The sequence below is a fragment of the Lolium perenne genome, chromosome 2 (genome assembly GCF_019359855.2).
Source record: "Lolium perenne isolate Kyuss_39 chromosome 2, Kyuss_2.0, whole genome shotgun sequence".
Classification (NCBI taxonomy): domain Eukaryota; kingdom Viridiplantae; phylum Streptophyta; class Magnoliopsida; order Poales; family Poaceae; genus Lolium; species Lolium perenne.
In genome coordinates, this window is record NC_067245.2 from 242,572,772 (window position 1) to 242,599,687 (window position 26,916).

General features: G+C 43.3%; 3 protein-coding genes across 3 annotated transcripts; 1 reads left to right on the forward strand and 2 right to left on the reverse strand.

Annotated features, from left to right (window-relative positions):
• Nucleotides 1-331: 331 nt before the first annotated feature.
• Nucleotides 332-3,301, forward strand: LOC127335426 (probable folate-biopterin transporter 2). The gene is made up of 5 exons (XM_051362081.2): nt 332-1,078; nt 1,210-1,469; nt 1,557-1,652; nt 1,743-1,913; nt 2,337-3,301. Exons 1-5 carry the CDS (start codon nt 706-708, stop codon nt 3,033-3,035), a joined length of 1,599 nt encoding a protein of 532 aa, XP_051218041.1. The 5' UTR covers nt 332-705; the 3' UTR covers nt 3,036-3,301.
• Nucleotides 3,302-3,619: 318 nt separating this feature from the next.
• LOC127335427 (enhancer of rudimentary homolog) lies at nt 3,620-6,478 on the reverse strand. The gene is made up of 4 exons (XM_051362082.2): nt 6,189-6,478; nt 5,255-5,348; nt 4,029-4,149; nt 3,620-3,951 (listed from the first exon to the last, which is right to left on the reverse strand). The coding sequence occupies exons 1-4, from the start codon at nt 6,189-6,191 to the stop codon at nt 3,858-3,860; spliced, it is 312 nt and encodes a 103-aa protein (XP_051218042.1). The 5' UTR covers nt 6,192-6,478; the 3' UTR covers nt 3,620-3,857.
• Nucleotides 6,479-7,167: 689 nt separating this feature from the next.
• Nucleotides 7,168-12,898, reverse strand: LOC127335429 (eukaryotic translation initiation factor). Its single transcript, XM_051362083.2, has 9 exons — nt 12,624-12,898; nt 11,981-12,052; nt 11,313-11,408; nt 10,729-10,965; nt 10,159-10,256; nt 9,936-10,023; nt 9,499-9,849; nt 9,178-9,420; nt 7,168-8,643 (listed from the first exon to the last, which is right to left on the reverse strand). Exons 1-9 carry the CDS (start codon nt 12,762-12,764, stop codon nt 7,606-7,608), a joined length of 2,364 nt encoding a protein of 787 aa, XP_051218043.1. The 5' UTR covers nt 12,765-12,898; the 3' UTR covers nt 7,168-7,605.
• Between the last annotated feature and the right edge of the window lie 14,018 nt (nt 12,899-26,916).

A 26,916-nucleotide genomic window follows, 5' to 3' on the forward strand; every position in this document is an offset into this window, starting at 1 on the left:
CCATGTTTACATAATCTTCATACTTAACCTCTAACTGCGAGCTTGTGAAACACTTTATCCAGTTTTTGTAATTATTCGCATGTCGACATGGTAAAGTGACTGGCCGGACATTTGTTGATTGTCAGTAGCATGTGCTGACAGTGACACCTTACACCAGCTTCACGGCCGTCTAATAAGTTGATTGTCTTATTATTCACAAAATGGCGGCTTTATTTCCGGCTCAACATGTGTGAGTCAGCAAAGCAAAGCAATAGCACACTCTGCCTAAAATAATGTGACGTCACATTGTCACTTTTTTCCTGGATCATCTGCTGACAGCTACTGAATTCCTTCAATATCAGTCACCGTCGATTACTGCCGGCGAAACCAAATCAGAAAATCGTCGGCGGAATCTCGGATAGGCAATATCCCAGATTCCACACTGATGAATTTCGACATCTTTGTCTGCAGAAGGCCCGGATTCTCACGAGGACACGAGCATTTCTGGCTAGTGGAGAAAAAGCTGCGAGTTGAAAGTCAAACTGGGAGCTCGATCTGGTAAACCCACGGAACACTTCGCCTCGTGCTCAGCCACTGAGCTCGCCGACGCATCTCGTCGGCCTCTCCCGGCAACCAACCGCCGCGCGCACCTAGCATTCTCGCTGCCCTGAGTCCGGTGGCTTCTCCGCAGATCCCCAAAAGAAACTCTGTTCCGCGCGTGCTGCTATGGATCCCCGGGACCGGGAGGACGGGCCAATTCAAGAAGCCGGCGCCGCCGGCAGCGATTCCAGCGACGGCAGTGGCGAATGCGGCGTCGCGTCCCCGTACCGCTGGCTGCGGCGGCTCTCCCGCGAGCTGCACTGGAGCTTCGTGCTCGCCGTGTTCGCCGTCTACGGGGCCTGCCAGGGCGTGGGCAACGCAGTCGGGCTGGTCGCCGCCACGTACTACTGCAAGGACGTGCTGCGCGTCCAGCCGGCCGCCGCGCAGTTCTACCAGGGCATCGTCAACTCGCCCTGGGTCGTCAAGCCCATCTGGGGCCTGCTCACCGACGTCGTCCCCGTCGCCGGGTACCGCCGCCGCCCCTACTTCCTCCTCGCAGGTGACAAGATTGGGCTCCATCTGTTCTCGATCCCGCCACATCAACACACAAAGATTGGGTTCCTTCGAAACCATTTTATCTGTCAGTATGTATCGTGACTGACGCCTCTCTGTGCCGAGACGACAATGCAGGCGTGATAGGTGTGTCATCCATGCTGATGCTATCTCTGCAAAGCAATCCGGGCATCGTTGTGGGAGTCGTAGCGCTGACGGCGCAGAGCACGGGCGCGGCCATGGCCGACGTGACGCTGGACGCCCTGGTTGCGCAGAACAGCATTACAAACCCGCCGCTGGCTTCCGACATGCAGAGCCTGTGTGGGTTTAGCTCCTCCGTTGGGTCACTGATTGGCTTCTCCATCAGCGGCCTTCTTGTCCACCTAATGGGTGGTCAGGTTCGTTCAGTCTCCCCTCCTGTTAGGTGATACGTGAATTCGATGTTCGCGGCGAATGATATATCTTGTGCTTCTTGTTTATCAAAGGGGGCTCTTGGCTTGTTGAGTATCCCCTCGGCACTGGTGTTCTCGGCTGGGATTCTCCTGAAGGAGAGCCGCGTGACAGATTTTGATTACAAGCAGGTCAGTGAACACCCTCAACCTTTTTGTGTGGTTGGATTACTGAATGCGGTCCTGCACACCAATCCCATTTTAAGGCCTTTGCTAAATCAGGTTCATAAGAAGTTCTACGCAGCAATTCAGTCCATGGGGGCAACATTGAAGTGCCCTGAAGTCTGGCGGCCATGTGTGTACCTATATGTTTCTCTCAATCTAAGCCTGGACATCCAAGGAGGAATGTTCTACTGGCTCACTGACCGACTAACCGGACCAGCATTTTCTGAGGTGTGCACATATCCTACATATCATCAGTTCATTACAAACTAGTAGCCTTGCCAATAATGGTTAAGCCTGTATAGGCAGGTGGTGTTTCAAACATATGCCACTCTGGTTATCTGGCCAAAACTCTTAGGCTAAAAGACAGCTCCATGCCACTTCGATGCAGCATTAATCTATTTTTGTAGCTTCTGCAAGTAGAATAACATGGTCTTGTGTAAATGTGTGTTATCTAGTTATAGCTGAAGCAATTAAATACATATTCCACGGCCTGCTAATCTACTCAAATGTTCTAACATAGCAGTCTCAATCAGACATCTATGGTAAAATTTTGCATGGGTGTGCTACAGGTTATATCTGGATGTATGATATGCCTTGCTGCAGTGGTGCTTTCCTGTCAAAGAAACTTATGGAACATCTGCATTGTTACAGGAATTTATTGGTGCGATCTATGCAATTGGTTCAGTGGGCTCACTACTCGGAGTTTTACTATACCAAACTGTTCTAAAGGACTGCAATTTCCGCAGCATGCTTTTATGGGGTCAAGTTCTGTCAAGTCTGGCAGGGATGCTTGATCTAATGCTAGTGACCCGGCTAAACACGAAAATCGGCATACCAGATTACATATTTGCTGTGATTGATAGCGCTGTTTGTCAAATGGTCGGTAGACTCCAATGGCTGCCGCTTCTCGTACTTTGCTCCAAGCTCTGTCCTCCGGGCATCGAAGGAACCTTCTATGCACTGCTCATGTCTATACAAAACGCGGGGCTGCTTATGTCTTCTTGGTGGGGTGGCCTTCTGCTACACATGCTGAATGTGACTCGAACTGAGTTCAGTAACCTTTGGCTTGCTGTATTGATTAGAAACGTCTCAAGGCTGCTCCCATTGATGCTACTATTTCTTGTTCCTCAAAGTGACCAGAATTCAACGCTCCTTCCTGCCCACATACTCCAAGATGAAGCTGTTAAGGATGGATCAGGCAGTGCTCAGTTCTCGGTCCTTGTTGCAGATGATTCTTGCTGTCACCCTTCCAATGTGGATGCTGAAGATGATAGAATGAAAGTGATTGATGATACGGGAGATGATATAGAGCTGATCCCTCTGATGAACAAGACCACGACAGCTGGTTGATCAGTTCATGAGTAGGAGGTTGATTCATCATCCGTTTATGCCCTGACCTACTGATTCTATTCTTCTAAACCGTTGGTAGCTGACTGACAAGATGTACTTTGCTAGTATGTACTAGTTTTGACCGTGTGTTTATATGTAATATTTTCTATAGTTATAAGCAGGAGAGTAGCAACTAGCAAGTAACAAATACTTTTTTCTTCTTTCTTTTTTTTCTTCTGTTAACTAGATAGAGTGATAAATATTGCAACGAGAAGCTCCTTTTCCTATACTTCCTTCTCTAATGAAAAACTCTCCCTGATTAGCATATCTTTTTCCTACAACTTTCACCGAGATTATGGTTGAGATGTTTGAATTCTGAGGAGATTGTTCTTTACAAAGTATAAATTGTTTGAACTTTGAAGGTTGAACCACTTTTGGATATTCTAGAGATACCCCAGTCTATTACAGGCACGTGCTACATTTGGTACTGCCTTTTGTTTTTATTTTTCGATGGTGGCACTAACAGTAAAAACTGAAGTACAGAGCTTGCCTCGTGACCTGTAACACCAGCCCTTTTTCTTGAATAAGCGAAATTGGAATAAGGATAAAAAGTTACCAAATTTGAACACAAAGTGATCATTTATATGTATGTTCTTCATACGAATCACTCTCCCGTTCATGGTCAGAGGCACAAAGGCAATCCATTCATTCAGAGGCGCAAAGGGTGTCACACCAGAATACCAGATATCAAAACAAATCTGTCATTTTTCACCCTTACAATTAGCACATGGATCTCAAGTTTCTCATACCAACCTGAACCTACAAACGGATACTTGCACATGGCTAGTTCCGTGCCAGGGTCTTGAGGTGCTGAAACATCTTCTGTTTTATCCACTGCCTGTCATACGGCAGGAAAGCGTGAAGTTGATGATCATACCTGCAAAGATAGAGCACAGAGCTGGTAAGTTTTTCTTTTGCAACTCAACGCTTTGAAAGTTCTGAAGTTGTACTCACACTAGTGCACTTATGTCGGCGAGGCCATCGATGAAATTGAACAGGTCATTGATGTCATAAGTGAAGTTCCTGGCCATGGGGTTGATATCCATGATTTTCCTTTCATAGCGGGCACAGATTCCTGTCATTTAAGAGAGTGCGCTGTTAACTGAACTGAGCTCGAAGCTGCAAGTAGCCCAAGAGAATACACGCCCAAAACGAACTCAAATGCAAGTCACTTGCTTCAGAGAAAGTGCATAATGATCTCCCTGGACACGGTTAAGAGGAGACACTGGGAAATATAGACACTCTCCTGCTTTTCCCAGGGCATTCATGAAAATGGTTTGTTGTCAATGTCTCCCAAACCATGTTACAAATAATATATATTAGCGGTCATTTCAACAATTATCAAACATTTACGACAAGAGCCATCTTGATTCTGTTATGTGGGGAATGCCCTACCAGAGGAGTGGGACCTACACAGCAGATGGCTAGCATTAGTTGGAATAGGGCGCACATGATCCGGTCAGGATTAGAATAGGAAGTATTATCAAGTTCGGACTGTTGCAACAGGTTTTTTGGTAACTCCTTTACGTATTTAGGAAATGGTCTGTTCTAGTTGGAGTCTTATTGGATCCTCATGTGTAAGGCCATCCTCTTCAAATAGAGGCAGCCACGTCTGATCAAGCCAAGCTATATTCTCAGCCCTAAATCTTTCTTCTGTCTCCTACCTTCATTACCCTTCCCTAGCAACAACATAATCGACGGCACAGCACCAGCAGAACAGCTACTCATTGGCCCAAGAGCTCCTCCTGGGCAAGGTTGATACCTAAGGTCCAAGGATCTAACAGATTCATTGACTATTCAGTAATAATAGCTCTCTGTCTCACCTAAACATTACATAGGTGTGTCACGCTAGTTTCTTAAACAATTTGCACGCTGTAGAGAGCCAACCACGAAAGTGCTGGTAAAAACTAAAAGATGGTAAACAATATTTTAATCTGGTATTCCTGAATGTTCAGTCCAAAGTTTTATTAATATCATGACGATGGCTGATGACTACTTCCATATAGCTGAAGCAAGGAACATATAAATGATGCTACAGATGCAAAATAGTAATACATCTTCAGTAGCCCATGATAACCTCGTAGTCAACAGAAACACATGCACATTCGGATAGTAAAGTAAAATTTAATCATAAAAGTGCATTATCATTCCAAGCAACAAGCATGGGAAAAAATACTGACCGTCCAGTGCTTGGTTGACTGAACTGAAGTCCATAAAAGTTCTGGACCCTTTGTTTGGCGATGGTTGGATGAGAACGATGGTGTGCCTTCCAGCCTGCAATGATGTCAGAAATAAGATCTCAGAAGCTAAGGTTTGTACAAAAGAAGATGATGGTAAACAAGTTAGTTATGAAATGCTATAAGCTTAATTATTGTTCATGTATCCAGGAGAGTTAGGAACTGATTGATGTCCACTAACAAGGGTTGCAGACTGAACATCGTGCCCGTTAACACTTCTTTGCGATTGCGTTGAACTAACATATATGCGCCTTCAGGGTTTTACCACCCACAAAACCACCAATAATCTTTGTAATCGGACTGAGAAAAAGTTGCCGAGCACCACAGCAAGCTCACGAGAATAGTAGGTAACCATCCAGCAAGGTACTACCGAACACTCCAAAAATATGACAAATGAGATGAACTGACATTCAAACGAAAGCGAGTGAGCTGCGGTTGACATCATCTCACATGCACAAGCAGAACAACAGGCATGCAGATCCAAACTACTTACAGGCCCATAGCATGCATAGAAGTTACTTCCAGAGCGATGTGTGCCAAACAGGGGTCTCTATGGACTGAACACAATGCAAATTACCACTTCACTGGTTATATAACTTGTGCAGACGATTTCAGATTACAGTTTAACCGTTTTAGGGACTGAATAGCAGTCACTTGCAAGATCAATTTCACATGACGATTGTGGCTATCTTTGAAAGAGATAGTTTCTGAAAAGACATGAACGCGCATTCTGGCCGAGCCAATCGCGAAACCAGCTACGAAATTAGCCCCCAAATCAAAGAGATAGGAAATGGAGAACATAATACCCACTAGCGCGAGCTGCGACGCAAGCCAGACAAAGCATGTATGTTAGATAGCAGGGTTAGATCGCCGTTACCATACTCTCGGCGCAGGAGCAGGGGCAGAATCAGAGAAACCTCCACTGCACCCCAGGGCAGGACCGACGAACCCTAAAGACAACGCGGGCCTTATTGTTGGGGACGAGACACAGGGCTAAGGGTGGGCGCACGGGTGGATCCGACGAGAGAGACTGGTCGCCGGTAGGATGGAATCTGTGGACGGGAGCAGGCGGCCGCCGCGTCCGGCGAGGTTGGAAGACGGCGGTGAGCCTGTGACTGTTGAGGAAGGAAAGCGGCTTCCGAACAACGCAGGAGCGCGTAGGTGCATAAGGGAAAGAGAGAAATTATATTTCCTTTCCTTTTTTCTGAGAGAAATTATTTCTAACAAAGCTAACTGGGGATAATCCAAGGCTGGTGAACTTTTGGGTAAATAACCAATTCTCCCTAAATCCTTATACGAAATATGAGAGTGAGCTCCCTCCGTTCCTGAAAATATACCAAATTAAAGTTCGACCAAGTTAGGAAAATGCATTCTACTCATATAGCCACTGATGTTGATTTTGGTATTGTAGAAATTGATGTTTTCTCTACAAACTTGTTGAAATTTTAGAATGTTCGACTGTGAGAAAGAAATTCTAGGATTTTTTTTTACATGAACTGAGGTAGTTGATATTTGTGCGTATGGTCGAACTTCATGTCACCTTCAACGTGCGTGCTCTTGGCTCTCCCGTTTAAGATTCTGGATTAGCAGTTAGCACAGGTTTTTGCCAAGGATTGGTTACTCGGTTGTTCAGGCCAGGAATTGAACTCATTACATAGTCACTCTCACAAGTTCAAAACAAATTCAACTCAAGAAATAATCAAAATTGGCACTGTGAGATCGACAGCGCCTAAAGAATAATATTGGCAGAGAAAATATAACCAGTGTAGCTGGGGGTGAATTTTTAAGGACAACCATAAAGTAGCAACATCCAGCATATTGGCATGTAAGCAAATATGAACTAAGAGATGATCACAAGGCAAAATAATCTTAGATTGAATTCTTGAGTCCTACAATGATGGCACGATATACTGTAACCAACAGAATACTCCAAAAAACCACAGTACATTGTTACAAAATGTGTAAGAGCAGAAGATAAAATAATAACATTGAGACAACAAAAACATCACGTTTAAAAAAAGCCTTGTTCATCCCAGGCTCCAGCGAGTTAGGCCGCCAGCACACCAGAGACCAAAAATCCATGGCTTCCTTTTCTTTTCGCTTTCGCTTTGTCGAAACAATAATCAACACTCATTGTGACCTCGCAAAAATATACAGCTCAAAACTGGCTGTTGCTCACACCCCCAAGCACCACAGTTCCTCACAGGTGAAACCACCTAAGCTATAGAGAATACACCTATGCTGTTGTTCGCCAGACACAGCACCTGAGAAGTCGAGCTGACAGGAGCGAGCTATTATTTCAAGAGGCTGTTGCACACGTCCATGACAGCAGCATGTGAGCTCAATATAGCCTGACCTGCTGGGTTTGCTTCTAGGGTTCTCGTGACAGAGCTGAATATGTCTTTGCGGAAGTAGGTATCCTCCATTGTCTTCAAGATCCCCTCGACGGCTTCAAATCTCAGGCCACACGACAAAATCAGACGAGCAACCACTTCACCAAATTGTGTTGGTGCCTTAGGAAGGTCAATACCAATATCTTCCAACAGCGCCCCATATAGCATGCAACCGTTTTCCAGATCTTCAGTCTTGAAAGTCTTCTTGGCATGCAGGTGCTCCAGAAGCCTAACAAGAGGATCAACAAAACTGGCACCTTTATCCAGAGCAAGATTGATAGCTTCTTTAACAATCTCAGGGTAGTAATCAGGACTCTGCAACTCCTCAATACATTGTTGTGCTTCATCTAAGATACGAATACCAAAATACTCCTCGAGAAGAGATATTGTCTTCTTCCGAAGACTGGCAGGGATCGCCTTCGCAGAACTGGCTGCTTTGTCAGGAATAGGTACAGAAGCTGGAGTTGCACTTAATGGTTTTGGTGATGCTGTAGTTTGAGCTGGTGATTGGATGGGAGTTGCTGTAAGGCTGGAAGGGCGAGATGGTGGGCCACCGGTGCCCAAAAGTGCACTCTTGCCAATCAGTGCTCCAGTGCCCTGAGGAAGAAGCCTGGGGTTGATTGGTGATGGCCTGTTGATAGATGGTGCCTTGTTAATCATGGGACCCTGGTTGCGAAGTGCGTCACCTCTTGGCATTGATTTAGAACGCTGAACTTCCCAGTTATCATTATCTAACCCAGGCATCCCAGGCATTTTTCTCCCTCCAGGCATCCCAGGCATCATACCTCCAGTTCCTGGACGGTTCATTGGAAAACCTCCAGGCGAAAGAGGCCCGCCTGGTGCATTACGGCCATTCCTCATGTTTGCTGTGGCCCCTGGACGTAGTCCAAGGTTCTTTTCCGCCTCTGTGTGAATTTCACTGATTGTCTTTGCCTTAATCTGAAAGATAGTTATAAGCACACAAAGTTCAGAATGATTGAATTCAAAGATAGTTATAAGCACACAAAGTTCAGAATGATTGAATTCACAAATCCAGCTGGACACGATAGGTTCAAAAACAGGGACAGAAGTGGTAAATTAGTTGAAGGTTTAGTACCATTCTATTATAGCATTGAGATCATACTACGTACTTCAGTGTAATCAAGTGATACAGCAATTTATAAAATGACCGACTCCATGCACGTGCATGTTGAGTGTACAAAGCAAAGTGCACGCTTGACTAATTATTAATAAATAAATACAAAAATTCACCATGCTGGTCATCTTTTGGTTTGCCGGTCCATGCATGTATGATTGTTCTTCTATTAGGTTCAACTTTTATAAGATCTTAAAACCCTTCTTATCTCCTATTAAGTTGATGCCTCTTTGGGATATGCAGTAACCAGCAGTAGTGGTCACACTTAAAAGCTAAAATATTGTGTCATAATAGCAGCAAGAATCTGAATAAAAATGGAGTTGGGTGATTTTGTTTACCTCTGCACGTCGAGGCACCCAGCTGTTCGAACGGAGATCAATCAGATCACGGACCATGAATTTGGAACGTGGAGTCAACTGAGGGTTCGCTACTAGCTCCTTAATCTGGACGAAGTAAGTATCATTAATTCGGCGAGACTTCGGGTTCTCATCCAACTGTTTACCAATTGTATTGAAGAACTGACAAATGGCTTCAACGTGTTCCTCGTCAGGGCAAGCCTTTTTATCAGACCCCAGTAATTCCTACATAGTGCAAAGAACAAATGGATTAGGCAAGTTTTCATGGAATAATGAATGTATTATCGATTTCCTAATGTGTACCTTAACAATGTGATGAACTATCTTCTCAGGTACCATCTTTTGCTTGAGTAGCTCACCAATTAGACGAATATTTCCAAGTGTTCTAAGTTTGAATATCTTTTCTTTGTCCCTTCTTTCCATCTCTTGGTCAGGGCCAGTCAAACTTGCAATCTCGATCCTTAAGCTGTCAGCACCTTCAAATGCTTCCTGGCAATTGTTCAACAGCACACGTTTGAATGTAATCTCTTTACCGCCTTCTTCTTCAGGGGGAAATGAGGGGAGGTTGTCGTTGAGTTCAGAACAAAGTCGGGCATACATCTGACAGAACGTGGGCTCAAAAACAGCTTTCTCGAATATGAGTGTGATAACATCCTGAGTCCAAAGGAAAAGATAGATGAGTTACTGGGAACAGGCCAAAGGGTATGCAAATAATTCACAGCTAGAAAAAAAAAACGAACCTTCAAAATATCAGCAGTTGTAATTCCAGAATCCAGTAGCTGGCCTTTGAGTAGATCAAATTTCTCTGGCGTCAGTTTGTTCAGTATACTGCACAAGTAAAAGGAGATGAACAATATGCATAGGGAAAATACTAAATAGAAAATATCTACTTAGTGGACAATAAAAGGGAACAGCCACAGCCACTGCAACAAAGAACAAACAACAAGAAAAACATAAGCTCACCCTTTCACTGTTTTCAGGACTTTATCTTTCTCTGAGAGATTGCCTCTTCGGGCTGACCAAGGTACCTCAGCCTTGATAAGAGCGGGAGGGGGACCAGCCTGGAATTTGGAGAACAAAATGATCAGGAATAATGATTAGCATACAGATGGCTAAACACTACAGGTTCAAATATATCTTGGTAGAGAAAAGCAAGTAAAAAAATACAACAAAGCAAATTACCACCGAATATTCCTTACTTTGTATTTAATCCCACAACTTACATATTTAGTTTCCGATTGAATGCTTGTTCATAGTTACATGGCATCGTAGTAAATTAAGCAAATTCTACAATAGCAGGACACAGACATGATCCAACTACACTATTGAGTTGGATAACCGGTCCCAAAAACCAAGCTACTGTACTAAAATGTGATGAATGGAGTTGCATCACATCAGCATTGAATACCAAGAAATAGCCACCAGGAAGAAAAACAATTGATTGCTAACAGGAGCTTATTCAAAATTTAAGCTACAAACAGATACCAAAAAGGACAAATGGAGCAAAAGAGTAAGCGGCTGACGCTCCTTTACCTGAGCTTTCGAAGCGAACTGGGAGCTCAACTGATCTTGCTTGTTATACTGCTCCTGCTTCCTACCTGAATTGTACATTTCTTTAGTCTCACGAATGTTGTCCCAAGACTTCTCTTCCTGAACTGCTGGTGCTGGAGGTTTCTCCGTGCGTGCACGCCAGTCACGGTTATCAGTCTCAGTAAAGCGATTTTGTGATTGTCCTTGTGTCTGGGTTTCCGTTTGTGTCTGCAATTGCACCTGCATAACAAACATGACTTCAATAAGGATTCCCTGATCCACATGTGCACATGTGCAAGTCAGCATAAAACTGTACTCCCTCCGGTTCAAATAATTGCCCAAAAATGGATGTATCTACACACTAAAAGATGTCTAGATACATCCATTTTCAAAAATGGATGTATCTACACACTAAAAGATGTCTAGATACATCCATTTTTGGGCAATTATTTTGAACCAGAGGGAGTACTAAATTTAGTAAGATGATGGCATGAAGATCATTTGATAAGGCCGCAAAAAATTGAATTAGCACAGATTGTAAAAAACAGGTAAACTAGCACATTTATTTATATGATGGAAGAACTCACATTTGATTCACTGCGAACCCAGCTCGGTTCATCACCTTGAAGCTCTGTCTCAATTTCTTGCTTAACCCTCAAGATTTGCTCGGGTACATCAGTGATCTGCAAGGATATTATATCAGTGCTAGTAAATAAAGTTTCTGCACTGTCAGAAAGAACTTATGACATATCTAACTCAACAATAATGTATGTCACTGAAGTTTAAAGGACCATAAACCAAAACAGTGATATGTCCACAGGAAAACATAGTGCACCGTATCTGGAACCATTAACATCAACAGCTACAGTTACACTTGTATATCATGGGAGTGTCCCTAATACTTACTTCATCGTTGAGATATACATCCTCAGTTCATAATATTGAAAATAGCAGTCTTCCACAGTCTTCTACAGGCAATTTATTGAAATCATTTTCATGTGGCCAGTCTACACAATTCTATAATGGTACCATAATGGCATAAATCAGTAAACAGAGAGAGGGGTATTTCACAGCCTATGTACTATTTATGACTTGGCCCAAGGTATCCACTTAAACCTGTCAAGCCACACGCTACTGTAACCTTTCAGCAGAACCAGATAAGGGATACGGCAACCATAGCACATTTAAGAAAAATCCTTACAATACACTTTCCATGTATAAACAGACTTTGTATGAAGGGTCAAACAGCAAGTACCTCACGCAGATCAAGAAGTTGATCTCTTGAATAACGAACGCGCTCACGCGTCTCAAAATGCAAGTCACCAATCTGCACCAAGATACCATCATCTATGTCAGCAATAGCAAAAATAGTGTCTATTACACAAATCAAAATATAGTGAAGGACTACTAATTTGTAACAGCTTGTTTGGTCGAGCTAGGCATTTAGCTTTGACATAATGTTTCGTATTACACATGGCCTATATGCAAGTAGAAACAAAACCAAGGAAGCTGCTGCAGTTCACTAGTTAAGGCTCAGCCCACCATAATATCCCACACAAAAGCTCACTAGCTCGGCCCTGAAAGCTGAAATCCGGATTACTCTAAATTGCAACCTACGGGAGCATCCAACCTCAACAAGCACGCGCCTAAGCGCACCCTTCTTGCGCGTTATTGCCTCTCAAAACCCCGTTAAGCAGCGTAATGACTACGAAATCTGTCTAGTATCGATTAACGAGAGACGGCATCCGCAACCAATAAACGCTCCACCCAGACCAGCACAGCCCCTAGAACCAAGATCCGATGGTTCCCCCATGGATCTCCCCCTCCGGCAAACTAATCGAGCCCGCATCGAAACAGTAAGACCTCCCCCACACAGATCGGGCGCCGAGAGCTCTCACCCTGGAGGCGCCGGCGGCGTGCGGGCGGAGGAAGTCGGCGGAGCCGGAGGCGAAGGCGGGGGCGAAGAGGCGGCCGCCGCCGCGGGGCCCGCCGCCGCCGCCGCCGGGGCGCAGGCTGATCACTGGCTGGTCAGTCGTCATGGTCGCGGGGCTGGGAATCGGCGGCAGCTCGATCGGGAGGGGAAATCGGCGGGCGCCGGCGGGGAAAATCCGAGCTTTTGGTTCTTGGTTTCTTTGGGTGGTGGGTTCCGTCTGCGCTGCGACCTCTCCTAGTGGAGGCGCGGTGACGGGAGGATGTGGGGTTTTATCTCGGAGGGCTGCTATTAGGGCTGTGGGGCAAATACGAGTAATTCCTGCTACGTCCGAGGGGTAGTTTCGTACTTTGCGCGAGAAGTTGTGTGGAGTCGGGTGTCCGGGGCCCGCCTGTCGGTATGTCGCCGAGAGGTGACGGTGGTGGCTAATTACGAGGATGGGCAGGGGAGGATGGAGGATTTACGGGTGCGGTGCCTGAGTTCAGCTGGAATGCGATGCTATCTCGTCACTCGCAGGCTGTAATGGACGGGCATGTGACTTTGGATGTTGTGTTTTTTTTATACGTTTTTAATATTTGATGAAAGCAGGAGTTTTTTTTTTCAATATTTGATAGCAGGAGTTTGTATGTCATTTTAGTTAGTTTATTCAAGATAAGGTAGGCCAAATTTGTTGGTTTCTCTATTCACCAACAATTGTTATCGCAGGTGCAAATTTTATTGAAGAAATAGGAACGAACAATTTGTACGAGTTTGCCATTTATAACGGGGCGCTTATGGCCAGACGCTAGGAATTAATTACCGGCGGTTTGCTCTTTTCCTAGCCGTTTCTGTAGCGGCAACGCAAAACTAAGAACCTACTAGAGTACTTGAAATATCAATACAAAATAGGACTGCTAGACCGCCGATGCTTACCTGCATGGAGTACTCCTTAAGCGCCCAATTAAGAGGCTATGAATGTACATACCCACAAGACTCAATTATATTTACTCCCCTCCTTTCCCTCTCCATCCATTTGTAAGACATTTTAAATATTTTAATATACATTAGATATGGACCGAAACAAGTGCACATACGGTAAAACACGTCTAGACACATACATTTTTTAAAAACATTGAGAGGTCTTATAACGGTAAGATGGCACTATTATTAAAAAAACATATATAAAGTTCTTCCACGTTGTCATCCTTCTAGTTCCGACCCAAATGGAACTCTGTAAAACTTGTGATGTTGGTTGTATGTGTTGGCTTGGGTTGAAAACAACATCGATTTATTTCAACTCACCTTAGCTATAAAACTTTATTTTCTCTCCTCGCCTAACTCATCACCCCTTGTTTTAACCTTATGCAAAGAATGGATGCGAAGTTCTACCTTGTGCAGCTAGATAGACAACAAACATCGGCGGTATGTGTGTTGTTGCCCCAGGCAAAGGTTGACCTAGACCAACAATGAAAATTCAATGTTTGTTGGTGATGTTGGATATGATAGATTCTAACATCTCACCGAGGTCGGATAAATTCATATGCATATAATAGTTGTTAGGCACCTCGTGCAATGTGTTTTCCACGTCGTCAACGCGGTTTTGCCGACTCCTCGAACTGAGCATGTGGGAGATACTCATGTCCATGCTTGTGTTGAGAAGGCTGCTGATGGGGTTGATGTTGGTGTTGGTTGGGCCAGCTGCCCAAGGCCCATCATGGATCCTTGCCATGGAAGGTTGCGGCTTGTTCCCACGGGTCGCCTTTCTCATCATGAGCCTCACATTGTTGTACCTCTCGTCTCTCGTTATTTCTTCAAACCCCATATCCGGTTGAGTTTGTCCAACAATGAAAACAAAAAAGCTTGCACAAAGTAGAGCGATTCTTTTTAAAGTTACTCCTTTGGATCAAGATATAACTTATACAAACGGTCGAGGATTATTTATACTAACTCCCATAAATTTGCAGGCGATCATATAGTTGTGCTCCATGGTACGGACAACTGCAACATCTAGAATTTGCGGGATAGCAATGTCCCGTGAAAGAGCGATGTGAGTAACTAACTGGATGGGTATTAGGCTCGACTAGAGGGGGTGGATAGGCACTATGCAAGTTTTAGCCTTTTTTAATTTTTTATGCGGAAGTGGGATGTAAGGATAATTGCTTTCAAAGGTAAATTGTTCCTACAATGATGCAATGCACACAAGCAAGTAGAACAAATAAAGAGCAAGTATAAAAGAAGCGAGACAACTGGACGTACGGTAGCGGAGACGATGCACAATGTGTTTATCATAGTTCCCTCCACCGAACGAGGTACGTCTATGTTGAGGAGGTGTGGACCGCAAAGGTGCCAACCGCCACAAAGACGTCACCTTATTCCTTTTGAACCCCCGACAAAGGAGTATTCACTTCTCCACTATCAAGGCCAGTCGAGGCAAAGATTCCTTCACACAAGGTTGGGGCAAACTCCACAACAGCCTGAGGCTCCCAACAACATCACGAACTAGTCACAACAAGATCTAGGACGAGATGCTCTACCAACTACAAGGACCCCCACAAAGGAGATATAGGGTTTCCAAGTCCAATAAGGAAAAGTATGGGGATCCCAAAAATTCTTGGGTGGATAGGTAGATCTAGCCCTCCTCCTTCGATTCCCCAAGTTTGGAGGGATTTGGTTGGCTAGGGAGGGAGATCTACTTGATTTGAGCTCAATAACAATGGATGAGAGAGAAAGTCTCCGTGCTACTCTGATCTGACTCGGGGAAGAAGAAGAAGAAGGCTCCTCTATCTATAGCTCATACGCTTGGAATAGGCGTTGGTGTGTAATTACGAGGAATAGGCGATCATAGGAAAATCCGATATTTGTTGGTGATGTTGGATATGAAAGATTCTCACATCTCACCGAGGTCGGATAAATTCATATGCCTATAGTAGTTGTTAGGCACCTCGTGCAATGTGTTTTCCACGTCGTCAACGCGGTTTTGCCGACTCCTCGAACTGAGCATGTGGGAGATACTCATGTCCATGCTTGTGTTGAGAAGGCTGCTGATGGGGTTGATGTTGGTGCTGGTTGGGCCAGCTGCCCAAGGCCCATCATGGATCCTTGCCATGGAAGGTTGCGGCTTGTTCCCACGGGTCGCCTTTCTCATCATGAGCCTCACATTGTTGCACCTCTCGTCTCTCGTCCCACGTGGACTATCGCCTCATGTATTTCTTCAAACCCCATATCCGGTTGAGTTTGTCCAACAAAGAAAACAAAAAAAGCTTGCACAAAGTAGAGCGATTCTTTTTAAAGTTACTCCTTTGGATCAAGATATAACTTATACAAACGGTCGAGGATTATTTATACTAACTCCCATAAATTTGCAGGCGGTCATATAGTTGTACTCCATGGTACGGACAACTGCAACATCTGGAATTTGCGGGATAGCAATGCCCCGTGAAAAAGCGATGTGAGTAACTAACTGGATGGGTATTAGGCTCGACTAGAGGGGGGTGGATAGGCGCTATGCAAGTTTTAGCCTTTTTAAATTTTTATGCAGAAGTGGAATGTAAGGATAATTGCTTTCAAAGGTAAATTGCTCCTACAATGATGCAATGCACACAAACAAGTAGAACAAATAAAGAGCAAGTATAAAGGAATCGAGACAACTGGATGTACGGTAGCGGAGACGATGCACAATGCGTTTATCATAGTTCCCTCCACCAAAGGAGGTACGTCTACGTTGAGGAGGTGTGGACCGCAAAGGTGCCAACCTCCACAAAGGCGTCACCTTATTCCTTGTGAACACCCAACAAAGGAGTATTCACTTCTCCACTATCAAGGCCGGTCGAGGCGAAGATTCCTTCACACAAGGTTGGGGCAAACTCCACAACAGCCTGAGGTTCCCAACAACATCACGAACTAGTCACAACAAGATCTAGGACGAGATGCTCTACCAACTACAAGGACCCCCACAAAGGAGATCTAGGGTTTCCAAGTCCAATATGGAAAAGTATGGGGATCACAAAAAATCTTGGGTGGATAGGTAGATCTAGTCCTCCTCCTTCGATTCCCCAAGTTTGGAGGGATTTGGTTGGCTAGGGAGGGAGATCTACTTGATTTGAGCTCAATAACAATGGATGAAAGAGAAAGTCTGCGTGCTACTCAGATCTGATTTGAGGAAGAAGAAGAAGAAGAAGGCTCCTCTAGCTATAGCTGGTACGCTTGGAATAGGCGTTGTTGTGTAATCCGACCTAAGTTGGCCCGGATGCCCCCCCCCCCCCCCCCCCCGGATATTCCAAGTTAAGTTCTTCAGCGCTTGGGCCGGAAGATCCGACCATGTCTTTGGAATATTCCTTTTCGAGGAGAGGGAATATCCCCCTCAACTCTCCAGCTACGTAACTTGTGAAGTCCACTGATGCGGTCCAGAAGTTTTGTTCATGCGGGGGATGGATAGAAAAACCATCGCCCTCCTAACTGTGCGCGTGCGAAGTCCACTAGAACGGCCCAGTGTAAGGGTACATTGCCCCTAAGTGTGTTTTTGGTAATTAATGACAATCCTCTATGGACTAATATTTTCATTGTATTTATATGAAGGAATATTCCATAGGTATTTCTTCAAGTCCATTTTTTGGATTCAAGTGTGGATGTCATGAATATAATGTTATACCTTTGGTATTGGCATCAAGATCATCGATTTGAAGAGAAGAATATGATATGATCAAGAAGAGGAAATGAAGATGGAGTTCTTGTGTGGGACTCAAGTTAGCCATGCTCTAGCTATGTGTTTAGCAATGAATGGTCAAGATATTATGCTAGAGCATGAAGAGATACAAGGTTGACCAAGACTAAGAGCGAAGATTGAATTCAAGTTGGTCAACACATGAAGCATAAAGATTGTACCATTTTGGATCATGTGATATAGCTTGTGGGCGTTAAACCTTGTCAATTATGCGTCATGAGTTAACCCACTATATATGTGCATTTGTGGTGTCTATGTTGCTTATGTATCTTTCCATAGGCATGCATCAAGAGTATGATCTTATATAGCACATGAGAGGATGGCATCAAGCTTGGATGTCATCAAGGTTGTGAAAGACAAGTTCAAGATGAGAATATCGAAGATATCATGCTTGAAGCTTGTCGTCCATTCGGTGATAATGGACTTGTGTAGATGTGCCTCAATGGATCTTTCCCATAGTGGTGTATGGGGGAGTAATCATGAGTCTTTGATACGTCCCCGACGTATCCATAATTTCTGTTGTTCCATGCTTGTTTTATGACAATACTTACATGTTTTGCTTGCACTTTATGATGATTTCATGCGTTTTCCGGAACTAACCTATTAACGAGATGCCACAGTGCCAGTTCCTGTTTTCTGCTGTTTTTGGTTCCAGAAAGGCTGTTCGGGAAATATTCTCGGAATTGGACGAAATCAACGCCAAACCTCCTATTTTTCCCGGAAGGCTCCAGAACACCGAAGAAGAGTCGGAGAGGGGCCAGAGGGCCACCACACCATAAGGCGGCGCGGCCTGGCCTGGGCCCGCGCCAGCCTATGGTGAGGAGCCCTGAGCACCCTCTGCGCCGCCTCTTCGCCTATAAAACCCCTTTCGACCTAAAAACGCGATACCAATTGATGAAACTCGAGAGAAAGACTCTGTGGCGCTGCCGCCATCGCGAAACTCCAATTCGGGGGACAGAACTCTCTGTTCCGGCACCCTGCCGGGACGGGGAAGTGCCCCCGGAAGCCATCTCCATCGACGCCACCGCCTCCATCATGCTCCGTGAGTAGTTCCCCCATGGACTACGGGTTCTAGCAGTAGCTAGTTGGTATTCTCTCCTCCATGTACTTCAATACAATGATCTCATGAGCTGCCTTACATGATTGAGATTCATCTGATGTAATCGGTGTTGTGTTTGTTGGGATCCGATGGATGATACATTATGATTAGTCTATCTATAAAGTTTGTGAAGTTATTGTTGCTGCAATCTTGTTATTCTTAATGCTTGTCACTAGGGCCCGAGTGGCATGATCTTAGATTTAAGCTCTATACTTATTGCTTTGATTGTATCTACAAGTTGTATGCACATGTTGTTGTCCGGAACCAAAGGCCCCGAAGTGACAGAAATTGGGACAACCGGAGGGGATGGCGGTGATGTGAGGGACACATGTTTTCACGGAGTGTTAATGCTTTGCTCCGGTGCTCTATTAAAAGGAGTACCTTAATATCCAGTAGTTTCCCTTGAGGCCCGGCTGCCACCGGCTGGTAGGACAAAAGATGTTGTGCAAGTTTCTCATTGCGAGCACGTACGACTATAATTGGAAAACATGCCTACATAATTAATAATCTTGATGTTCTAGCTTAATGCTTTGATTCCTATCAATTGCCCAACTGTAATTTGTTCACCCAACACTTGTCACTTATTGGAGAGTTGCCACTAGTGTAGATCGCTGGGAACCCCGGTCCATCTCTCATCATTATATACTCGTTCTATATGTCATTGGAAGTAGTATCAACTATTTTCCGGTGCCATTGCTCTCATATTGCTATTACTGCTGATGTGTTACTTTTACTACTGCTCTCATATTACTGCTACTTTCACATCACCCCTGTTGCTAGTGCTTTTCAGTGCAATTTGAATTGACAACTCAGTTGTTAAGGCTTATAAGTATTCTTTACCTCCCCTTGTGTCGAATCAATAAATTTGGGTTTTACTTCCCTCGAAGACTATCGCGATCCCCTATACTTGTGGGTCATCAAAACCGTTTTCTGGCGCCGTTGCCGGGGAGGCATAGCTCTACTCATAAGTTCACCTGGGGAGTACACTCTACCTCTCTCTCTGTTTTTATTTTGTTTTATTTTGTTTTGCTTAGTTTACTTTTGTCTAGTTTATTTGTGCTTAGTTTATTTCTGTCTAGTTTTATTTTGCTTAGTTTACTTTTGCTTAGTTAGTTTTTGTTTTGTTTTATTTTCCTCATATATCCAAAAATCCATAAAAATTTGAAAAATCAAAAAATTAAAAACTGCTGTTATGGGAGAACCAACAACCTACTTGGAGCTTATAGAATGTTATAATAATTATAGAGAATCAAGAACTGGTAAAATAATGAGTGCTATGATGGAAAAATTGAATACAATGGCTAGAATCTTGCTTAGACGCCATCATATAAACTGTTGCTCTCAACAGGATACTAAACATCTTAAATTTCAATGTGGCTTTAGTGAGGAATTTTTAATTAAGAACTATAATCGGAATTGCTATATTCATTATGGGTTCGAAGAGGTAGAACAATTTGTCTTATTTATGGGAGCCTCCGAGATAGAATCCTTCATGGTTGAGAATTATGAAACTTGTGCTATTTGTAAGGACCTTAAAGATTATGTCTCTACTATCCTTAATTCTTGCATAAAATGCTACAGTAGTAATCCTTATATCATTGATTATAAAGAGAGACTCATTAATGCACAAGAATGCACTCACAATTTGCAGGAACCAGTGGAAGAAGAAATTGATGAACCTGAAAGCTCATTGGATGAAAAAGAAGAGGAGAGTAATGAACAAAAGGAGGAAGAATGGATTAGCTACCCATGCCAACCTTCTAATGAGAGTAACTCTTCATCTCTTACACTATTTGATTGTCCTCCATGCTTACCGAAAGAGGTTGAATGTTATGTTCCTGTGGATTCTCTTGAAATAGTACCTATGAGTAAAACTTGTGAGAATAATTATGCTACTGTTATATATGATAATCCATGCTACTTTTATAAATCTTATGATAATGCTTTGTTTGTGCCTGATGTCGAAATGCATGGTACTAAAGAATTTTGCTTGGCAAATGTTTATGATAAAGCTCTAGATGATGGTCCTATGTTACTTGATAATATTAATTGTACTACTAATGAAAATGGGATTGGAGAGGATTTAACTTTATCTATGTGTCCCATATCTCTTGAGATTGATCAACTACCTTGTTATATTATTAATAAAAGTAAGTTTGAAAGTTTTAATTCCACTATTCTTGAACTTGATAAAAATTATGTGTTTGGAAATCATGAAAAGTATGATTCATGTGATAGTTATATTGTTGAGTTTATTCATGAAGCTACTGAAAATTATTATGAGAGAGGAAAATATGGTTGTAGAAATTTGCATGGTACTAATACACCTCTCTATATGCTTAAAATTTTGAAGTTACACTTGTTCTATCTTCCTATGCTTGTTACTTTGCTTTTCATGAACTTGTTTATTTACAAGATTCCTTTGCATAGGAAGCATGTTAGGCTTAAATGTGTTTTGAATTTGCCTCTTGATGCTCTCTTTTGCTTCAAATACTATTTCTTGGGAGTGCATCATTAAAACTGCTGAGCCCATCTTAATGGCTATAAAGAAAGAACTTCTTGGGAGATAACCCATGTGTTATTTTGCTACAATACTTTGTTTTATATTTGTGTCTTGGAAGTTGTTTACTACTTTAGCAACCTCTCCTTATCTTAGTTTTGTGTTTTGTTGTGCCAAGTGAAGCCTCTAATCGAAGGTTGATGCTAGATTTGGATTTCTGCGCAGAAACAGATTTCTATCTGTCACGAATCTGGGCTGTTTTCTCTGTAGGTAACTCAGAAAAATATGCCAATTTACGTGCGTGTTCCCCAGATATGAGATATGTACGCAACTTTCATTAGTTTTGAGTTTTCTGATTTGAGCAACGGAAGTATTTATTTAAAATTCGTCTTTACTGACTGTTCTGTTTTGGCAGATTCTGTCTCTGTTTTTTGCATTGTCTCTTGTGGACTTTAAGCAAGGCTTTCTAGACGTAGAGGGCTGTAGCTAATGTTTTATTGAGTTCTTGCAATGTGCCACTACAGGACCAAGGTGGATTCAAATTTTTTGAGTACTAACCCCTCTAATGAAGTTTATGAGAAGTTTGGTGTGAATGAAGTTTTCAAGGGTCAAGAGAGGAGGATGATATATGATCAAGAAGAGTGAAAAGTCTAAGCTTGGGGATGCCCCCGTGGTTCATCCCTGCATATTTCAAGAAGACTCAAGCGTCTAAGCTTGGGGATGCCCAAGGCATCCCCTTCTTCATCAACTTATCAGGTTCCTCCCCTGAAACTATATTTTTATTCGGTCACATCATATGTGTTTTACTTGGAGCGTCTGTGTGCTTTTATTTTTGTTTTTGTTTGAATAAGATCGGATCCTAGCAATCCTTGATTGGGAGAGAGACACGCTCTGCTTTTTCATATGAACACTTGTTCTTCGTTTTACTTCTAATGTTCAATGATAAAAGTTGGAAGCTACAATACTTATGGTTATTTGGTTGGAAAAAGAAAATGCCTCATATGTCTTGGATAATTTGACACTTGGCAATTGTTTTGAGCTCTCAAATAGATCATGATTAAGTTTTTTTCATGTAGTTTAAACCTATTAGTGGAGAACTACCGTAAAGCTTGTTAAAATTGGTTTGCATAATTGATCTCTCTTAAGGTCTAGATATTTTCTGGTAAAAGTGTTTGAGCAACAAGGAAGACAGTGTAGAGTATTATAATGCTTGCAATATGTTTTTATGTAAGTTTTGCTGTACCGGTTCATACTTGTGTTTGCTTCAAACAACCTTGCTAGCCTAAGCCTTGTATCGAGAGGGAATACTTCTCATGCATCCAAAATCCTTGAGCCAACCACTATGCCATTTGTGTCCACCATACCTACCTACTATGTGGTATTTCCTGCCATTCCAAAGTAAATTGCTTGAGTGCTACCTTTAAACAATTAAAAATTTATCACCTCTGATTTGTGTCAATGTTTTATAGCTCATGAGGAAGTATGTGGTGTTTATCTTTCAATCTTGTTGGGCAACTTTCACCAATGGACTAGTGGCTTCATCCGCTTATCCAATAATTTTGCAAAAAGAGCTGGCAATGGGATTCCCAGTCCCAAAATTAATTAACAAAAATAGACACTCCTCCATGGTATGTGATTGTTGGACGGCACCCGAAGGATTCGGTTAGCCATGGCTTGTGAAAGCAAAGGTGGGGAGGAGTGTCATCATAATAAAACTAAAATAAAAAGGCACTCCTTCATGGTATGAGATTGTTGGCAGGCACCCGAGGATTCGGTTAGCCATGGTTTGTGAAAGAAAGGTTGGAAGGGGTGCCACACAAAAATAAAATAAAATGGGAGCCGCTCTTTGAAGGTTTGTCTGGCAAGGGGGTTAGAGTGCCCACTACCATTCGTTGACAACAACAAACACCTCTCAAAACTTTACTTTTATGCTCTCTTTATGTTTTCAAAACCAAAGCTCTAGCACAAATATAGCAATCAATGCTTCCCCCTGCGAAGGGCCTTTCTTCTACTTTTATGTTGAGTCAGTTTACCTACTTCCTTCCACCTTAGAAGCAAACACTTGTGTCAACTGTGCATTGATTCTTACATACTTGCATATTTGCATTCATCATATTACTTTATGTTGACAATTATCCATGAGATATGCATGTTGAAAGTTGAAAGCAACCGCTGAAACTTATATCTTCCTTTGTGTTGCTTCGATACCTTTACTTTGAATCTGTTGCTTTATGAGTTAACTCTTGTGCAAGACTTTTGATGCTTGTCTTGAAAGTATTATTCATGAAAAGTTTTGCTATATGTTATCTATTTGTTAGCAACTATAGATCATTGCCTTGAGTCACTTCATTCATTTCATATGCATTGTAATAGTATGATCAAGGTTATGTAAGTAGCATGTCACTACAGAAATTATTCTTTTTGTCGTTTACCTGCTCGGGACGAGCAGGAACTAAGCTTGGGGATGCTGATACGTCCCCGACGTATCCATAATTTCTGTTGTTCCATGCTTGTTTTATGACAATACTTACATGTTTCGCTTGCACTTTATGATGATTTCATGCGTTTTCCGGAACTAACCTATTAACGAGATGCCACAGTGCCAGTTCCTGTTTTCTGCTGTTTTTGGTTCCAGAAAGGCTGTTCGGGCAATATTCTCGGAATTGGACGAAATCAACGCCAAACCTCCTATTTTTCCCGGAAGGCTCCAGAACACCGAAGAAGAGTCGGAGAGGGGCCAGAGGGCCACCACACCATAAGGCGGCGCGGCCTGGCCTGGGCCCGCGCCAGCCTATGGTGAGGAGCCCCCAGGCACCCTCCTGCGCCGCCTCTTCGCCTATAAAACCCCTTTCGACCTAAAAACGCGATACCAATTGACGAAACTCCAGAAAGACTCCAGGGGCGCCGCCGCCATCGCGAAACTCCAATTCGGGGGACAGAACTCTCTGTTCCGGCACCCTGCCGGGACGGGGAAGTGCCCCCGGAAGCCATCTCCATCGACGCCACCGCCTCCATCATGCTCCGTGAGTAGTTCCCCCATGGACTACGGGTTCTAGCAGTAGCTAGTTGGTATTCTCTCCTCCATGTACTTCAATACAATGATCTCATGAGCTGCCTTACATGATTGAGATTCATCTGATGTAATCGGTGTTGTGTTTGTTGGGATCCGATGGATGATACATTATGATTAGTCTATCTATAAAGTTTGTGAAGTTATTGTTGCTGCAATCTTGTTATTCTTAATGCTTGTCACTAGGGCCCGAGTGGCATGATCTTAGATTTAAGCTCTATACTTATTGCTTCGATTGTATCTACAAGTTGTATGCACATGTCGCTGTCCGGAACCAAAGGCCCCGAAGTGACAGAAATCGGGACAACCGGAGGGGATGGCGGTGATGTGAGGGACACATGTTTTCACGGAGTGTTAATGCTTTGCTCCGGTGCTCTATTAAAAGGAGTACCTTAATATCCAGTAGTTTCCCTTGAGGCCCGGCTGCCACCGGCTGGTAGGACAAAAGATGTTGTGCAAGTTTCTCATTGCGAGCACGTACGACTATAATTGGAAAACATGCCTACATAATTAATAATCTTGATGTTCTAGCTTAATGCTTTGATTCCTATCAATTGCCCAACTGTAATTTGTTCACCCAACACTTGTCACTTATTGGAGAGTTGCCACTAGTGTAGATCGCTGGGAACCCCGGTCCATCTCTCATCATTATATACTCGTTCTATATGTCATTGGAAGTAGTATCAACTATTTTCCGGTGCCATTGCTCTCATATTGCTATTCTTTATTTCTTTGTGTTACTTTTACTACTGCTCTCATATTACTGCTACTTTCACATCACCCCTGTTGCTAGTGCTTTTCCAGGTGCAGCTGAATTGACAACTCAGTTGTTAAGGCTTATAAGTATTCTTTACCTCCCCTTGTGTCGAATCAATAAATTTGGGTTTTACTTCCCTCGAAGACTATCGCGATCCCCTATACTTGTGGGTCATCAGTCTTCACGAAGCAACAATGATCAAGTGGGCATTCCGGCTTGAATGAAGCATGAAGCATCATCATCAAGATCAAGCGGGATGCGCAAGGCAAATGTATGGCCTTGATAGGTTTTCCTTTTACCGGTCTCAAGGTGGTTGTTGAGAGATCGGGTTATAGGATAGATAGCAGCACTATCAAGAGAGCTTTCAGTTGGATAACTTGATCGCATCGTCTTAAGGAGCTCAATACTTTGCATACTTTTCATCCCTATATTCTTGTTTCTTCTTGGTGTTTTTTTATTTGAGGTTCTTGATCTTGTTTATAGCTTTACAACAAGTCCAAGTTCATATAAAACGGAATTCGTATGCATCTTGTATTGCGTTTTCATGTTTGGAGGTTTTACCGGTTTGATTTTTATAGATAGGACAAACCTTTCATATTGTTGTTCTTACTAAATGGTTGGATGATGACCCACAAGTATAGGGGGTGTATCGTAGTATTTTCGATAAGTAAGAATGTCGATCCCAACGAGGAGCAGAAGGTGTTGACAAGCAGTTTCGATGAAGGATTCCCTGTAAATGCTCACAGACAAGTATTCGGGGGGTTTTGATGTAACAGTTGAATAAAGTACGAGTAAGTAAAGTGCGAGAGTAACAATTGCAGCGAGTGGTCCAATCCTTTTTAGCACAAAGGACAAGCCGGTTTGTTTACTTATAATGACCAAACGTTCTCGAGGACACACGGGATTTTAGTCTAGTGCTTTCGCTACATACGGATAAATAATCTTCATTGTTATGATAAGTGTTGTGTGGGTGAACCTATGCTAATGTACCGCCCTTCCTAGGACTAATACATACTTGTGATTATACCCCTTGCAAGCATCCGCAACTACAAGAAAGTAATTAAGAATAAATCTAACCACAGCCTTAAACTCTGAGATCCTGCTATCCCTCCTGCATCGATATACCAACGGGGGTTTAGGTTTCTGTCACTCCGGCAACCCCGCAATTGGCAAACGAATACAAGATGCATTCCCCTAGGCCCATAAATGGTGAAGTGTCATGTAGTAGACGTTCACATGACACCACTAGAAGAATAACACCATGATACGTCTCCGACGTATCGATAATTTCTTATGTTCCATGCCACATTATTGATGTTATCTACATGTTTTATGCACACTTTATGTCATATTCGTGCATTTTCTGGAACTAACCTATTAACAAGATGCCGAAGTGCCAGTTCCTGTTTTCTGCTGTTTTTGGTTTCAGAAATCCTAGTAACGAAATATTCTCGGAATCGGACGAAATCAACGCCCAGGTTCCTATTTTACCCGGAAGCATCCAGAACACACGAGAACCGCCAGAGAGGGGGCACATGCCACCCAAACCCTAGGCCGGCGCGGCCAGGGGGGCCCGCGCCACCCTATGGTGTGGGCACCCCTTCGACCCTCTGGCGCCGCCTCTTCGCCTATTTAAAGCCTCCGTCGCGAAAACCCTGATAAGTTCGACGAAACCCACAGAAACCTTCCAGAGCCGCCGCCATCGCGAGGCCAAGATCTGGGGGACAGGAGTCTCTGTTCCGGCACGCTGCCGGAACAGGGAAGTGCCCCCGGAAGGCTTCTCCATCGACACCGCTGCCATCTCCACCGCCATCTTCATCACATTCTTTCTCCCATGAGGAGGGAGTAGTTCTCCATCGAGGCTCGGGGCTGTACCGGTAGCTATGTGGTTCATCTCTCTCCTATGTACTTCAATACAATAATCTCAAGAGCTGCCTTACATGATTGAGATTCATATGATGATGCTTGTAATCTAGATGTCGTTATGCTAGTCAAGTGAATTTTACTTATGTGATCTCCGGAGACTCCTTGTCCCACGTGTGTAAAGGTGACAGTGTGTGCACCGTGTGAGTCTCTTAGGCTATATTTCACAGAATACTTATTCACTATTATGAATGGCATAGTGAAGTGCTTATT